The sequence below is a fragment of the Mchenga conophoros genome, linkage group LG12, assembly GCF_057382185.1.
Source record: "Mchenga conophoros isolate Kocher_MC1m ecotype Shallow Benthic linkage group LG12, M_conophoros_male_GT1.1, whole genome shotgun sequence".
In the NCBI taxonomy this organism is placed as follows: domain Eukaryota; kingdom Metazoa; phylum Chordata; class Actinopteri; order Cichliformes; family Cichlidae; genus Mchenga; species Mchenga conophoros.
In genome coordinates this window covers 13,588,253-13,606,250 of record NC_140537.1, presented here as the reverse complement: position 1 = coordinate 13,606,250, position 17,998 = coordinate 13,588,253, and the positions used below count along the sequence as shown (strand labels likewise).

At 41.9% G+C, this 17,998-nt stretch overlaps 2 protein-coding genes across 5 annotated transcripts in view; both read right to left on the bottom strand.

The window, feature by feature from the left end:
• The window catches only part of dtx1 (deltex 1, E3 ubiquitin ligase), a 53,355-nt gene extending 44,364 nt beyond the window's left edge, over positions 1 to 8,991 (bottom strand). Inside the window, exons 1-3 of one of the 4 annotated variants that reach the window (XM_085293823.1) lie at positions 8,761 to 8,991; positions 8,560 to 8,613; positions 7,450 to 8,066 (exon numbers count right to left, since the gene is read on the bottom strand). In XM_085293823.1, coding sequence (XP_085149949.1) covers positions 7,450 to 7,708 — 259 coding nt within the window. In that variant the 5' untranslated portion in view covers positions 7,709 to 8,066; positions 8,560 to 8,613; positions 8,761 to 8,991. Of the gene's footprint in view, positions 1 to 7,449; positions 8,067 to 8,559 lie in introns of all 4 variants that reach the window. The other 3 variants (XM_085293822.1, XM_085293824.1, XM_085293825.1) reach the window with 3 other exon arrangements.
• Positions 8,992 to 11,486: 2,495 nt separating this feature from the next.
• On the bottom strand, positions 11,487 to 17,998 carry slc20a1a (solute carrier family 20 member 1a). Its single transcript, XM_085293821.1, has 11 exons — positions 17,870 to 17,998; positions 16,454 to 17,104; positions 16,214 to 16,354; positions 15,995 to 16,080; positions 14,816 to 14,912; positions 13,529 to 13,648; positions 13,170 to 13,379; positions 12,603 to 13,083; positions 12,332 to 12,517; positions 12,176 to 12,260; positions 11,487 to 12,047 (listed from the first exon to the last, which is right to left on the bottom strand). The coding sequence occupies exons 2-11, from the start codon at positions 16,800 to 16,802 to the stop codon at positions 11,892 to 11,894; spliced, it is 1,911 nt and encodes a 636-aa protein (XP_085149947.1). The 5' UTR covers positions 16,803 to 17,104; positions 17,870 to 17,998; the 3' UTR covers positions 11,487 to 11,891.

Below are 17,998 nucleotides of genomic sequence, written 5' to 3'. Positions count from 1 at the left end.
TTATTATTGTACACCTGACAGGAGGGCTGTCGAATTCATGGCTGGCATTTTTTCAAATCTTACAGCATGTAAGCTAGTTTTTCTTTTTAGTTTCGTTTAACTGTAACAGCCTTGGCCTTCACGTTGTTACCAGTGTGTGACAAATAAGTCAGAAAGTGTTGGAGAACAACCGCAATCATCCCTTCGCAGATCCCTTAAATATATTTCAGATGCTAGCATTGAGCTTCCACTGCAAGCTAGCAGTTCTGTGATTGGCTGTTTATTAACACAAAAAGTAGTCTGATGTTCAGATTACTTTGGGATGATGTTTTCCATCCATTGCAGCCGCTCACGGACACCTGGCTTATCACTTAGATGCTGTTGAGGCAGCCGTCCCTTTTCAGCATTAGCGGTTTGTCGTGCCTCCACACTGCTAAAGGAAGGTCTTTCGTTTTTTTGTAAAGCAAGTGAAAAAGCTAAGTCTGAGGCAGAAAATCCCACACTGTCTTTGTGTATTCACTGAGTCTGATCAAGGGAGTTCTGAGTTTGGCTTGCCGCAACCGCTGGCAGCCCGAATTGCGTCACTGCAGCTCTGATCTCAGTCAAAAGATGTTTTCAGTAAATGTTAGACCATACGGTGTAGATCAAAGATACTCTATTGGTTACAGCAGGAACACTCTGTCCCTTTTCAACGTGACAGCTAGCTAGCACTTGGCAGATTCTCTGTGTTATGAAGCCGCACGGAAATTCTTCAACACAACAAACAGAACAAGACTCACTTTATTTATCATATTTTGGAGCAGCTCTATCTGCAACAGACTGGAAAGAGTTATTTATCTAGGAAATAAAAGCACCCAAGATGAGAGTGATGATACTTAAAGACACTGCTTCGACATGCTAGAACAAGATAAGAGATCGGCCCATAAATGGATCCAGGAGAGAGGCTCGTTTAATCAAATAATGCTGTGATCATGCATACGTCTTTATTAGCAGGAGCAGCAGCAGACAGACGGGCTGAAACAGACAACAGTTACTGATCTGACTGACCTCCTAGAGCGGGCTGATAAGCAACCAGTGCAGAGAGTGGCTGTAAAGCCGCTTCCTTGATGAAAAAGTAAGATATCTGCTTTAGAAGTTCATGCGCTGCATTAGAAGGAGATGTGGAGATGCACTTTAGCTACCAACGCCAGTGGTTTCCAGGGGATGCACAGCCTGCTCATCACTATAATGCAATGAGGATAAAGAATCATGTGTACCGTTTCACAGGTAACCGCCAGTCAAACTAAACAAGCAACTTTTCACTCTGGTACCTTGTTGCAGACATCTGCCTCTATAAACAAAGCATGTTGTCAGATAAGTGATAAAAAACACGGGCAGATGACTTCATAATTAAAAACAGGCACGCTTTGATGGGATGGATGGCGAGGTGTCTGAGCGCATGTGAGAGTGAAGGAGCAGGGAAATGTGCGCGGTGTTATTATCCTTCCCTCCGCTCTGTCACCTTCCATCAGGAAAACGTTCCACCTCTCCCTCTGTTCCTCTTCTCTCCTCACCTCTGCCTGCTCCCCCCCCTCCCTCTCCACGGCGCTGCTGCTCCTGTTCCTTTCCTGCCAACACGCAAGTGGATTTCACCAAGCTCGGTGCACTGGAGAACCTGAGCACAGGGTCTACCAATAGGCTGAGCATCATTTTGCTGTTGCTATAAACATCCACTCGAAGTTTCATATACATGCACACTCATTTATGTATGATTCATCTCTTGCAAGTCGAAATACACCCAGTATGAGAATGTAGTATGACATCTTCTCACGCAGTGTGTCAGCTTGTGCACCGCTTTCTTCTTCAGGTAACTCTGTCTGCCTTGTTTCTATTTCTACCTGCTTCTTCTTCACATTTCGATACCAAATGTGCATTTTAGAGTCGCTGGACTCTCTGCTTATTTTCTTTCTTCTGACGCAAGTGGGATTTCACAGTCAGAGCTGATGCATACAGTACCTGACCTTTACCACGTACATCGCAGGGATCCTTTTTACAGCTTCCTCCCACAGACCACCAGAACAGTTCCCACACACACTTACTACTTACTAAACGACAATAAAGAAGAAAAAGAAAAAAAAAGAAAACAACACACAAACGCGCCACCCTCTTTTCTGGTCTACAGCATAACAAGTGCTCGAGCACATTCACAGGTAGCATCCAAACCACAACTACTGCTGTTTGTCAGCTCAACACATAACAGAAGATGAGAGCTTTTGACTTGTGGCACTTTCAACCATAATTAGTCAGAGAGGGCATTTAGCCGAGGGAAATAGGGCAGAGAAGAAGAGGTTCTCACGCTCGTGAAACAAAAACAAACAAAGAGCTGCTCCATCAACACAGCAGCCAACAGCTGCTGATAGAGGTTATCTCTGCAGTCACACATGGGCCAGCTCACAACAGTGACTGCACACACACATGTGGCACGTATGCAGAAATGACCTGCACGCTGCTCTCTGTTGCAGTTCAAATTGATTTATTGTATTTATGTATTTTCTCAACTTTGTGAGAAAATATCAACATCATGACCTATTAAAGCAAGGGTGTCAAACATAAGGCTCGCGGACCCAACAGAGACTTCAATATGGCCCCACTCGACAGCTTTGGAAAATGTGAATGTGGGTATTTTAACTGTATTTCCCCAGGTTTTAAAGCTTTTCTTATTGATGAAGACCTTCCCCCGTGCAACAGATAAACAATTAAATAACAGAAACCTTCTTGTTTTTTTCACTACTATAGAAATATCTGTTTTTACAGCGTTTTTATCATTACATATATAATAATTACATGCCAAAGCTTCATCTAGTCCATCAACCTCACACTGTTTTCATATTTTTAATAAAAACAATGTATATAATTACAGCAAAGTTCAACAATTACTTACGTCAGATCAGTGATCACAAAACTAACACACAGGACACTTATTATAAACCAGCCTTTATAGCCCCTTTGAATATAAAACAGAACAGAATACAACACACATAAAACCCCTTTTTCTTTTCCTTTCATTCACATACATCAGTCTCTGTGTTTGTGGACCATAAATGGACCCCATATGTATTTGAACTTGCCCTCCCTTAAGTAATTTCTTCTTTTCCAGCGGTACATTGATAGCATTTGTTTTGACAATTGTTTTCTTCTTGTAATTTGCAGACTGAGGTCCATTAGTGTCCTTTCATTCTTACTATATTTATATGTTTCTGAATATAAACCAAGAAGGCAAGACTTGGGATCTGGATAAACTGGTTTCATTTCCCATCACAGTCAGTACATCTTGCAAATTTTTTTTATTTCCATAAAAATCCATAATGCATCCAAACATAAAAACAGAATCTGCTCTTCCAGGTAGCTGCTGACTGACTACCTCGTACCAGACAAACTGAGATAGGGGAGTGGCTTCTCTTAAATATTTATGAACAACATAACAATGTTTACCAGATATTTAACCACTGGATTTTTGTTACGTATTTGTAGCATTATGTTTAAATATAAAGATGTGGAAAAAGGTTCCGATCTTGAGTTTCTCTTCCAGAGAAATTGATCATGATGGACCTCAGCTGTGGAGCCCAAGAATACAAAATAACAATATAACATGTCTTACCTCGTTTACTGAAGGGTAGATGTAACAAAGACAAATAGCCTGAACCTCCCCTATTGCGTATAAATGACACATTTTTTCATCCTCAGAAGAAAATCCACATTTTGTTGTAATGTAATGTAAGTATTGATTCTGTCAGTTGTAAATAACATTAATGATATCTGTTGATTTATTTAACAATGTCTTCCATAAGTGGCACACAGTTAGCATCAACAATATCCTCTAAGCTAGGTACAATCAGAGCTCGGAACTTGCTAACGCTGTATTTTAACTTCATTTTGTTATCATTACATTTGCTGTTACATCACACTTATTTCTTGCTATATAGCATGTTTTGAAACAGTGAGTTTTTTTTAATGCTGCTGTATTTAACATCTGAACAAACATACTAAAAAGTAAAGCTGACCAGACGTGCACAAGTTCAGCCACGGTCATGGTGGTGCACTGTTAGCTAAACCTTAACACTCTTTCAGGTCACAGAAACGCTGGAATCCATATCGCACATTCACAACAATCAGAGTCTAAATTCAGCCGAACAATCTTCAATACAAATCAGATCAATATTAGATTGACGATGTGAATTGAAATATTTACATTTTCATTGTTCTTCGCACTCAGCGGAGAAGAACAGATTTAAGTGACTTTATGGTGTTACAGAATTTTGGATGCATACTTAATAAGTGTGAATGTTTGTTGCTAAATGAGATTGAGGGATAGAGCACAAATGGTGATGATGAGGGTTTCTGGGTTATGTCACCTACATATGATCTTGATACATATAAAAAGGAAAAGTGCTTAAAATCCAAGCAGTGGCTGCAGTGTGAAATCCATCAGACAGGCCACAAGTGTTGGTATATGATGGAAATGCCAGATAAGCCCGTGTATTTTGCTGTGGGGGTGGCTGTAGTGAAAGGGGATCAGTCCACAGCAGTGTTTAGAGGTTTAAATGCCCCTCTGGGGAGGAAAACGGATCGATCCTTCTTGGCCGAGAGTCAATTCTCCCCCTGCCTTCAGCTGGATATCTATTCACACTATGCTTATATGAGCCTCTAAGGCTTCTCTTATACTATATCCATAAAGCATTGCTAGTCGGGATTTCACCACAGACTGGTGTTTTTCACCAGTAACTCTGCTGTTCTTTGCTAGTAACTATACTGAGATGAAATCCATGCCCTGTATGTTTTTGAGTGCCAATTAAATGCAGATGTTCTAAGGCTACTCCCTCCATAACCGGGCCCTGCTTCGTCGTTTGCGGTGGCTGTGTTTTCTTGTCATGGCACTCTGATTAGAGAGAGTCATGGAGATAAAACATAGCTGCTGTCTCATTAGTTTGAGTAACTCGGCCTGGCTACCACCCACAGATCCTCCCAAACCCATGGGAGCAAAGGGCAGCCCTGCACAGCCTGCAGGGACGGGACCCAAACATCATAACAGGCAGAGGGCACCAATCACACAAGCAACAATTACTCACATGCAAAAACAGAAGCATTTATTCAGAAACACACACAGTGGATATCAATTAACCTTTTTTTACAACTCTTAGCAAAAAAGGAAACAGCCTCAGAGGGCAAGCTCACTGGCTCTGCGACAAAACGGGGTTTCCCCACAGGGACACTCCATAAGCCTGCAACAAAGCAAGTGGCTGAGGGTGACCTGCTGAGCTACAGCAAACATCCGATGTGAAACAAATGCATCACACTCAACGTTATAGCAAAACAAGCTCGCCGAGATCCCTCCACTCAAGCGGCGCTACAACAACATCGCAACAGCCTGGAAGCTAGGCCTCATGGGAGTTTGAATCGATGACGACGAAGGACAGAGGTGTGCCCGTGTGGAAGGACAGCAAAAGAGAGCGCAGAGGAGGACAAAGCGGAGGAGGCACCGAGCATCCAGACCTACTGTCCATCAGCCTCTGCCGTGACAGGTTTATCCCAGCCGAGGGGGAAGGTAACACGGTGAACAGCACAGTGAGGAGCGATAAACGTCAGGCCTAGCCCCCGTGTCGTGGTAATGGCTGACAAACGACTCAGTGGTTCATCTCACAGACACATGTGCAGCTCTGTGTTTTATCAAAGGGGGGGACGTCAACGAGAACAGCAGAAAAACAGGCAGCTGCTTGTACTACAACCTACCTGACAGCCATTCACAAATGGAGTTGTCCTCATAGTCAGCACAATCGACAAGAGCATGTTGGAACAGTAGAAAAATACTGATATACCAAGTTTGACTGACTATAAGATACATTATGCTAATATTAATATTTTTCTAGATACCCCAATCTACTTGCTGGTTTCTAAGCACTTTTTTTGTTACTATTTAGTTTAAAAGGGGCAAGCAGACCACAGACCACTGTGACCGCTGCCATATTCCTCTGCATTTATAGCCTGAACTACACCCATCTGTTGAAAGACACTTACACGGTTATTACTTAATGCATTTGCAAATTGGTCTGACCTTTTAGGAATTTGAGCTCTGTTCAATTCTATCTGTATTCCTCAGGGCGCTGCAGCTATTTATTAATGCTGATGAATCACGCACACTGATGACAAGTGACACAGTGCAGACCCGCGGACAGTGAAGTTACCTTCTGTACATCCTGCGAGAGTGTCCCTGCACTTCTCGTGTTACATAACACTTTCAAATACAGCAACTCCAGCCTCTAACTTAAGAGAGTGGAAGCTCTTGTCGTCAGACTTTTTAAAAAAAAAGGAGTTTCAGAGCATCCTAACAAAGATGTCACAATAAATGGCTAATAGAGTTGTAATCAACCACAGCTGACTGTGAAGAATAATAATTGAGAAAGCTGCGATTTCTCCAAGGCTGCTCTTAACAGATGCCTACAACCTCCTCCCCCCCTTTGCTTCACACACACACTGGAACAAGCATGACGGGAATCCTCACAAAGAGAGAGTGTTGATCGTTGGTGGAGAATTACAAAAAAGCATCTGGGCTTATTTTAAAAGGTAGCAGTCATCTGAGAGAATTACTGCAAGCCAAACAAAGGCTGTGGTGGCTTGGATTTTACTCTAAAGCGACACGTAGTAACAGGAAAGGGGGAGGGGGGGGGGGTCGGCATTTACTGTTAGCGCGTTATGGCCAGAGGCGATCGATCCCTCAGTCGAGATAATGTTGGCCTCATGCTGTCTCACAGAGCTCGCATTAAATGCAAAGTTTTGGATTGCACGCGCCGTAGTTCAAACATGGCGGGGTATCGATTGTCTAATAACTGTGAAACCAGATTGTTCCATTTTCTGTATGTAGGTGTGAAAACTTACAGAAACTGAAGTCATGTAGCAGCAGGATAAGAAATGACTTAGATCCTAACAACATACTGTAACTCGCTGAATTACAAACTGTTTAACACATGAATAACAAGACAGAGTGAGGTTTACACTGAACTGCATCTCATTTGTCTGATGGATGCACAACTGCTAAATCATGGTGACCTTTGGCAAGGTCATGGCATCCCAACAGCTGCATGAAGGCATTTCTGGCTCAATATGTAACTGCTACACTTTAATTGGCTCTATGCTTCACATTCATCTTGTGGCAGTGCCTCTTGGCTCTACCTGTGGCTCATATACACGAGCCTCAAAGCAATCGGGGCTCTCATTTACTCTCTTGGAATGACTGTGGAGTTTGTGTACCAAGCGCATTAAAGCTGGTTTGGCCCAGATTGGATAATATGACATCATCTGCTATGAGGACATCCTAAAATACCTGATTATTTATCAGTAAACATGTATACAGTACATTGAGTCCATTGTTATGGTTAAATTTGTGTTATCTGTGCTTTCCTTGGCACCGGCATCTGTGTCATCTGTGCACACTCTTACCTGTGTCTTGTCGAAACTGGTGCATGGACTGCAGGTCGATGATGTAAGGAGAGAGCTGAGCATCCACCTGTCCTAGAACTACACTTCCCCGGGCATCCCCCTTCAGCACGTTTTCTATATGGTGGCAAACTGCTGCGGTGTAGGGCCTCCAGCGTCCATGTTCGTTCAGCCATTCCCAGACCACCACCCTGGCGAGGTTCTGAGGGGGGTACCCCAGCCCATTTACGGGCACCAGCAACCCGGATCCTGGACGAGCCATCTCCTCTGTGGTGTCTGCGCTTCGGCTGCTGGCAACGTCCTGTGCTAGAGCACCACTGCGACCCTGTCAGTCAGCTGACAAAGAGGGGCTTTTTCATCATTGCCAAACGGAAAAAAGCTTGAATCAGCGATTAGCGTGGCAGCCCCCAGTTATCTCATGCTGCTTTCAAGCAAACAGCTCCGCTGGAGTCATCGTCTACAGGTACTTTCTGACTTCTCCGTCTTTGATCATGCAAAAAGCAGCCTGCGTCCTCCTGTGTCTTGTCGCGTTTGAAGTGGCAGATGTTGATGCTGATGATGCTGATGATGTGATTTGCAGCTTTAGCAATCTCAGTCCTCCACAGCCAACCACAGCAGATCTGCAGCAGGTAGACAGGAGATACTCTCTAAACAGAAGACAAGGTGCACAGGCACACTGGCAAACAAAAGCTGTGATTTATCCTCTGAGTAAGCAGTCAGGCATTGTTTTAGAGGACCTGACACAAATCTAACCTGCTCCGTGCTGTAGCACAATAACCGGCCTGTGCCAATTCGTTTTGTTTACTTAAAATGTAGTGAAGAAATTTGTCTGGGGATTTTTGTTGTTGTTGTTTTGTTGGCAACAAAATAATTCTAATCAAGTGAGTGTTTCAGGAGCAGAGCACAAAAGGCCAGATGCTACTATAATTACAGCAGACAGAATATCACTCAGACATTTTTTTAATTATTATTTTTTGCATAAGAAGCTGTTCAGATGCAGTCAGTGCCATAGACTGCCTCTGTTGATTCAATTCTCAGTCTGTCTTAAGCCTCATATTGAATTTTCATTTATGGCATAAAAAACACGCTTGAATTAATAGCGGCGATACAGACCTGTAGGCTGCAGCTGTGGTGCCACACATCTGTCAGGTACAGGCTGCATTTTCACTGGATCCGGACGAAAATCAGATTATCAAAGGTGGAAGAGGAAGAAAGAAAAGAGGGGGGAAAAGCCCGAGGTAAAGCGCACCTTTTCACATCTGTGATTTCTACGTTTCCTTATCGCTAAACACCCCAAATCTTCCCCGAACCCACCTCCAGTAATCCGGTGTTTATTACAGAAAATCGACACGTCGCGGTATTCCCGTGAATCCGCCACGGTCTCCACCAGCTTGTTGGTCCGCTGTGTAAAGTGAACGCATGCCCCAGTTGCACGGTTTTTCAGTGCAGAGCGAAGCCGCCGCTGCGCTGCTGTGCGCGCTCCTTTCCCCGTGACGCCAAACAGACAAACATCCACGCAGTACACGCACAATCCCCGCCTAACCCCAAATAATCATCGCAACAACAATAAATGTCCAAGCACACCTGTATGAAGAGCCCATATATATATATATTTTTTATAAAATCAGTCAAAGTGTTAATAATAAGGCGAAAAGATTTATACAACTTCCGGTCCCCAATTTCAAAATAAAACCCTTGCATGGGATAAGACTACAGTGAAGAAAGGGAAGCAGACCAGGTAATGTGGAAACAACAAAGCAATATATTAAGACACTATCGTACAATTGCTTATTAGTTTTTAAATTTATTTATATTTCATAAAACATACAGATCCAGCTCTATCTGGCATAGGGTTATACAAATCATACAAGATTGCACAGAAAGTCCCATGAACTTTTGTTTCAGGGTCAGCCATTAAAGACACGAATCTACAAATAATAAAGAGCAAGCTAGCGGCTAAAATTAATTTTTAAAAAATCGGTGGCTGTCTGGTGGTTGCATTTAATTTTACACAGTCTGTGGTGGATTGCAACTTGTGCAAGTCATGGCTAAATGGTTGCCCACAGTTTAATGGTGTTTGGTGTTGCACACTCATGGCCGCTTTGGATCTCAAGACAATCTTTCTGCAAATATTCGCAGTCTGACTGGTAATGACTGCAAACACTCTCAGAGATCGATGAAGGTTTGTAAATATTAATTTATAAATGCAAACAGATGTTGCCATCAATCTCAATGAGTCTTTGCACGACTCAACTTACCTCCAGTTGTACTCTTCCTATAGAGCAGGAAGGCTGCTGAGCTCAAATGTAATAGTCTGATGTGAATTTGCTGTCTATGTAGACAGCAAATTTCAACAATTTGTCACAGTTATGAGAAACAGATTGCATGTCATTGACAACTTCACCTCTTTCAATCACACACTGACTCCGTCTTATGGCAACATCAATGGCAGACAAACATTTCTGGCAACAAAGTTTAAGCAAAATTTATGAAAAATCAGCAGAGTTATAGTAAATTGATTTATTTAATTATACATTTCCAGTTTTAATTGCGGATTTTTTTCAATTATTGGTGAAACTAGATAACAATGGTAGAAAAACAAACAAACCCAAAATGACTCAATTACATGTGCAGTCTCTGAGATTGTTACATAACAACAAAAATATACACACAGATACACAAAAAGCGCTAGGCTGTTTAAAAATGCAAGTAATAAGAGTCAAATCCATTGACTTGTTGAGAACAGAGAGGCTAATTATTTAAATAAATAGTGTATAGAAAGTTCTATGGCTAATTAATATTAATCTTGTTGTTCATGATATCCACTGAGTCGCTTCGAAGCTTGTTAAATGGAACAGCAGCAGCATCTGCTGCCAAACTACTATTATTGCAATGGGAAGATTAAACAAAAATGTCAGAACACTTCTCAAAATAAATAATATAAAGATAATAGTTCTGCCTTTCTGGCTTTTATAATAAATTGTCATTTGTTTTTAAAGTGGCCAGTCCGTGATCAGTAGTGTTCCTCAGTGTGTTTTTCTATCCAGTATGCTTTTACTACATTGGCAGTGTGTCTGGGATCATTGGCGTACTGAAAAATGAAGTTCCAGTCAGATGTTTTCTGGATGGTATTACAGTAGTAGATCAAAGTCTGAATTAATTAATTTCAATCAATTCTGAAAGGACCTCCAACACACCTGGCTGAAAGGGAGCACTAAGCAGATAACTACAGACACTCACTGTTGTACCTCTCTCTCTCTCTCGACCTCCTCTGAACATGTTGATGATGATTTGAACCAAAGATTTCAAATTTAGATTCACCACTCCATGAGATCTATTGCCACTGATTTTCAGTTCTTGTGTAATTTTGCATATTTCAGCCTTTCCCTTCCTTAAGAGTGGCTTCTTGATAGCCACTCTTCCCCTTTTCATAGATTCAAAGATAATGTAGTTCTCTGTCAGGCTGCTAATAGCAAAATGTCTAAGGACACATTCAATTCGGTTCATTACCAAGTCATCAGTTATGTGCAGACACAAAACTGGTTCATCTCATTAATTAGTTGCATTTTAATGTTTGAATGATTCATGGTTCTGTGTTAAGTTGCTTAAACAACCAAAAAAAGATTCTTCTGAAAATTTTCTGTTTCGGTCAAGTCTTTTCAGGTACCAGACTTGGAAAAAAAAAAAAAACTACAAGAAAATTTGGCTTCTTGGAAGCAGAATACAAAGACATGAAGACCTTTGCACAGTATTGTGCATTTAAAGGTTCTTCCTGTATGGAGGAGTCAGTGTGTGTGTAAAAAAGGCTGCTGCAGCACTGCCACCTCGTGGATTTTGCAGAAATAGCACCAAAACATTGAGGAGAATCAGATGCACTACCGCTGACACTATTAGTGTCGATGGTTCACTATAACGTCCACCTTAGTGAAAACTCTAATGTTCATTTTTTAATGAGCAGTTTTCCGATCAAATTTATGATGATGTTTTGTTGCTTTTAATAATCCATCCCTCCCACATTAACACTCAGAAAAGCATCTTTCTGTAAAAGAAAATCTTTAATGGTGAGTAAAATACATTGAAATATCATCAAATCAAGCAACTCCATATTTTACTGTATCCAAATATCCAAACATACAACTGCTGCTCGTTCTTTTTCAGTCAAAAGGGAATCATCTGATGAAAACATTGCTTCTATACAAATATACAAAAGGATATACAAGATCACAGTCTTTCGGATAACTGAAGAGTGTTATTAGAGTCTACATAGTTCAAGGACGCGACCGTGGGAGATAAAATAATTGCCTTGACTTAATGATATAATATAAATCATTAGCAAATGGAGAACAAACAGGACATTTTTATTGGCGTAGGATTTATCAGAGTCAAACAACTTGTTGGCTGCAGTCCATCAACTCAAGTAGGAGTGTCGCTGGACAGTGCTGGCCTCAGAGGATAACATAAATGAAGAGAGCCATGATGGCAGCGCTGATCAGCCCAGAGATCGGAACAGTAACAAACCAGGCTATGAAGATATTCCTGAACAAACGCCAGTCGACTGACTTCCGGGAACGTAACCATCCCACGGCCACCACGGATCCCACCTGTGTGCACATAATTTAAGAGCTCATCAGGTCATGCGCCACCGTGTACGTTACTTGTGCAGAAAGCTTAGCTTATTTCTAATGTATGTGTCTATTTGTAGTAAAGACAGTCCCTTTAGTTTCATTACCTTGCAGTGGGTTGTGCTGACAGGAAGGCCAATATTGGATGCCACCACAACCGTGATTGCTGAGGCCAGCTCGATGCTGAATCCACTAGAAGAGAAGGAAATGTCAGTATGCTTCGACTTTAACACAAATAAGGATTTTATTTGTCAGCCGCATACCTCGACGGTGTAATAGGGGTGAGATCTTTGCCCATGGTCTGGATCACCCTCCGACCCCACACCCAGAGTCCAATGCAGATGCCGGCTCCACCGTAAAGAAGCAGCCAGATAGGTGTCGGTGCACTTGACAAGACGGAGCCACTCTCATACAGAAGCCAGAGAGCCACCAGTGGGCCTATAGCGTTGCTAATGCGAAAAAAAAGTTTGTGTAAGCCATCTGAACAAACCAACGTATATGAATTCTTCAGAAAAAACAAACATCCTTGCCTACCTGACATCATTCCCTCCATGAGCAAAAGAGCCAAAGCACGCAGTGAGTATCTGCAGGAACTGGAAAAGCGAGGAAACGGCAGGCTGGTCGACTTCCAGCTCATCCTCTTCCTGGTCCGTGCCAGCAAGGTCGGTGCCAGCTTCTTGGACCACATTCTCGTCCAGAGCTGCACTCCTGTTGGACACTGCTGAGCTGTAGCTGCTGTAACTGTCCACTCTCGGTCTCCTCTGCAGCCCACCGTCCCCGTCTTTATACCTGACATCTCCTTGAATTCCGTAAATAGCCATGGTGTAGGAGGTGTAGCTGTTGTTCCTCCGGATGGGCCGCTCTTCTGTGTCGCTGTCACCAATACATTCGCCAACCTTGGCCATGTGGAGCTTGTGCAGCAGGTCCTTGTAAAGGCCAGAGTCTTTGTGGATTGTGTGGGACCGACCACTGTGAGGATCAGTGATCACCATGGGGCCTACGGTCCCATTCAGACCTATGAAAATAAATAGTTAAATGTAATTCAGCTGTTGGAGTTTCTTCTGGTTATACTCTATTTAGAGTGCAGATTCAAGTCATTACCGTTGGCGATGTCCAGGTCTTTGGTTTCTGCATCTATGCTGTCTAAATCCGTCTCATCTGAGCCTCCCAGTTTAAAAGCCACCTTCTGACTGTCTGCTGGAGGGCTCTGTGGTCGGGGTGCATGGGATACTGGGGACTGCTGCGGTTGCACGGGTTTGCTGGAGTTCCTCTCCATGAGCGGAGCTGCACAGGGAGCAGCAGCTGTTTGTGCTGGATGAAAGAAGCACTCAGATTTTTAACGCAAGAGAAAGCAGTGATGCCAGTGCAGAAATAAATAGAATTTTAATACATAAGTCGTATATTTTTGTCAACATATTTACAAAAGTATAGTCTGAAAGTCTAAAGTCAGATTTACTCACCTTGGATTTTCTTCCTGAGGCGGGGACAGACGACAAACCAAACGAACAAGGCTGTGACGGCAGCGCAGCCCAGAGAAATGCACAGCGTACCCCACCACGGCACTCTGTCAAACCCCAGCACTGTGCACAAAAGACAGGGGAACGAGAGAGAACACGGTCTCAGAAAAGGTGAAACAGACGCGTAACTAATTCATTCACAGCTCTGTTCCTTTGAAAACAGCGAGAGAAAACTGTTAGCCCTTTCACATTCACGCACAACTTTGATTTACTGTAGAAACATGGCAACGTCTTGAAAGCGCAACTCTCACGCTTTCACATAAACCAAAAAGTCAAGATCACATTTTGTAGGTTGCGGTCACGCGACGTTCACGTTTGCTAAGAAATTATGCAAAATGTTTCAACGGCCTCTTCCAGCACTTCAGCTCGTTCTTACACAGAAGAGTATCAGCGAGAGTGTATGCTCCTACAATCAGATAGTGCGAAAGAGTTCGGCCTTGCAGCCCAGAGATAAACAAACAAAACTGCTGTTAAAGAAACTTAATTTCACTTTCCTGCTAATGCTGGCAGTGCATAGATAAACAGGTGAATATAATTTAGTCAGGCAACATTTAATAACTTAGCTTACCTGTTTCTCCTCACAGACAACAGCGGCTTAACAACAATTAAAAGGTCGCACGATTAAAGCCACAGCTGCATGGGTGTGTCCCGTCTTCAGCATGCACGTGAAGCCAAACTGGCTTCAAACTCTACTGACCGGACAGACGGCTAAGACATGCAACAAAAAATGATGCTCGGACTGGAACGTGCATGCAGTTTACTATACTGTATTACTCTGCAATTTTGCATTGCAGGAGTTACAATGTGTAATTTCCATGACCCACACACAGACACACAGGCCTGCAGCCTTCAGTGAAGGGCCCAGGCCAGCTGACTCCTTGATTAGTTCAAGCCTGCAAACAGAACAAAAAGGAATGGAAATGTTCCATTTATTAGCGGAATCTGTTGTAGAGCCACTTTGATTATTTTCCTGTTGTGTTTGCTCGCTACAACTGTTGATCTTTGCAATTTTTTTATATAGAACATTCTACATCTTCAAGACTGTTTTTTCCTCTCTTTCTTTTTTTAATGAAACTGCTTCCTCTTTATTTGCCACCTACTTTGAGTCCCAACTCGCCCATGTGACCTTTCTCCACCTCATCCCGGGATTTCAACTGCTGTGGCAGTAGCGTGGCGTGTTAAGCAACAATCAAACAAATAACCAGTGCAGTCTGATGACGTAATACTCACATGGTGCTCCTGTAAACATGATAGAGAATAGGTTGATGCCCATCGTGATGGCGTAGAAGATAGGTAGGGCTCGCAGGCCGTTGGGTACAGGATTAGTCTGTGAAAAATACAGACTTTCTCTGTTATATGTTTAAAAATATGGCGCAGTTTAAAAAGCGGTTTAAGGATATGGTTTTTACAGGGTACAGGTAGAGATTTGATAGGGTGTTCTTGTCTAATATTTTCATGTGTGTGCGCATGCACGGGTTTGTTGGTATGGGTATATATGTATGTGTATATGTATGTATATGTATGTATGTGTATATATATATATGTGTATATGTATATATGTATATGTATATATATATATATATATATATATATATATATATATATATATATATATGTATATGTATATATATATGTATATGTATATATATATATATATATATATATATATATATATATATATATATATATGTATATGTATATATATATATATATATATATATATATATATATATATGTATATGTATATGTATATATATATATATATATATATATATATATATATATATATATATATATATATATATATATATATATATATATAAATTGTAGGTTGTGTATCCTTCAGGTGTTAATAGGGTTATTGAAAATGTGTATATGTGCGTATGTGTGTATATACGTAGGTATGGATAGATAGAAACATATATGTGTATATATTAAAAAAAAAAAAAAAAATTTACACATAACATATAATGTAATTACAAGGAGGTATTTCTGTAGTCTATTGATACTAGATAGTGGAAAAGGGGTGGGATTAAGTAAGCATATGCTTCTTCCTGCTCCTTTTTGAACATGGACGTTATTTGGAGTTGTGGTTGCTCGTTTTCCTTTTGTTTGCTTTGTTCATTTGTCTCTTTTAATTCTATTTTTTTTTTTATTTTTTTTTTATTTTTTTATACTTTTTCAACATGTTCAAAATAAAGATTCAATCAATCAATCAAAAAGTAGCAACATGTACTCAAAAATGATCAGAAACAAGCTGTTCTCTGTTCAGCTGTTGGTGCCTCTATGTTTATATTTTAACTCTTTGAGGGACCTGACTGCTCAGCTGAAACCCTCCAGACTACAGGAAGTACGAGTGCTCGTTATTTTAATGGACCTGATTAAGTATTCCCAGTGAATAAGCTTTACCTTATTCAGAATGAATTTGCGGACAAAATAGAAGAGAATTGCTGACATGATGCCTGACAGCACGGGGGACAGGAACCAGGAGGCCACTGTGGACAAGCGGAGCATATTTTCAATGCATTAGGAATAAATTTGCTTTTAATTTGACTTGCATTTCATATTTAACGGCTATTTCTATCTATTGAGTGTGGGGTAGGGATAAAAAAAACAACACGTATTCACCAATGCGCAGAAGTTCCATCCATTTCACCCCTTGGTGACCTCTGGCTACCATGGAAAACCCAATTGTTGCTCCAACAATACAGTGGGTTCCAGAAATGGGGAGCTTCAGGAACGACGCTGCCAGCTGCCACACAGCAGAGCCTGGATAACAAAGGCACAGTTGCGATCACTGAAAACACACCAGGCCGAACATCTTCAGCACACACGTGCTCCGATCGTCATCACTGTCTGTGCACTCACCACACATAGCACTTATCGATCCTGCCATCAAGACGTGTTCCGAGCCGTTGTACATCCGGACGTCAATGATCCCCTGCCGGATGGTCTCGCTTACTTTGGCCCCCAACAGGACCGAGCCCACGGTCTCAAAGATGGTGGCCAAGACGCAGGCCTGCCGCAAAGTGACCACACCAGAGCCCACCGCTGTACCGAATGAGTTGGCCACATCATTGGCCCCCACAGAGAAAGCCAGGATGAAGGCGATGATGAAGCCTAGCACCAGCAGCCACAGGTAGCCCGACATGCCAGACTGAGAGGCCAGAGCCACGGTGGTGGCAGCAGCCAGGGTTGCTAATGTAGTTGTATCCATCGCTTCTCACAATATAACTAAGTTTTTGTCACAATCACTCTTATCCCAAGCCAAATTTTTTCTCTTTTCCCCCTTGCAATTTAACAGTAACTTATGAGGTAATATGTTTTTATAAATAAATTACTACCACGATAAAAAATAGAAGAGCCCTTTAGTTCAGATCTAAAAGTTCCAAAGGGAAGGAGATTTAAATTAATTGCTAGCTAGGTATGCAGGGTTTCTCTGTAGGCTTCATTGTAAAATGAGAAGGTATACAGATGGGGGAGAAATCCATTGTGACGGGCAGCCTCTGATGATGCACACTGCAATAACACAAAAACAGGCACAGAAATGCACAAGTTAGTGGCTGAAACTCCTCATCTTCAATCCTTGGAAAGGCTAAGATGAGTTACATATTAACAAGCCCAAACTCCAGTACGTGACACAACCAAACAGTACACACCGCTTTACCTGGTATCCATGATTTACTGGCTAATGGTAGAAAAAAGGAAGTGTTTCGTGTTATCAGCAGTATATTAACACTTCATACACTTCACACTGACGTTGGACATGACACTACCGCTACTACATGACATTTCCACACAGCGTTTTGTTGGACCAATTCATTAAATTATGACTAGGATCAAAGCAGCAGGTAAGTATGGCAAAATGGAAAATGCACAACTGTGCAGTTTTACTGAGCATTCAGTGTTAATCAGCGTTTTCACAGAGAGGAAATGGCGCTGCAGTAAAACAAGCAGCTGATTTAGTTTTCTTTAACTTTTGGCGAGTAAAGTTTGTTTAATAGGCGGTTAAGAGAGTAAATCCACGCGTGTGGCACTGCGGGGGACTTACATAACTACAGCAGCCTTTCAAATCCCACTTGCACAAACAAATCCCACCTAAAACTTCAGAAAGAGGTTTGAGAGACTGGGAGTAACTGGGCTCTTAGTTTGTTAGTACTCACTCAGGCCTATAGAAAATAGCGGTATGTTAATCTGCCTTGCTGCCCTTACGTAATTCAAAAGGAGTGAGAGGGGGGAAGACAAGGGGAGCACGAGTAGAGATTAAAGGTAGGTGACACTTACATGTGTAAGCAAAGGTGTCCGCTGTGTTGTCCCCTGCGCTCGCTGGGCTTCTCTGTCAGGTGATCGGCCTTCCTCGGCAGGTGTTATGCAAAGTGAGAGGATGTCAGAGGAGGTGCCAGTCCAGCGGCC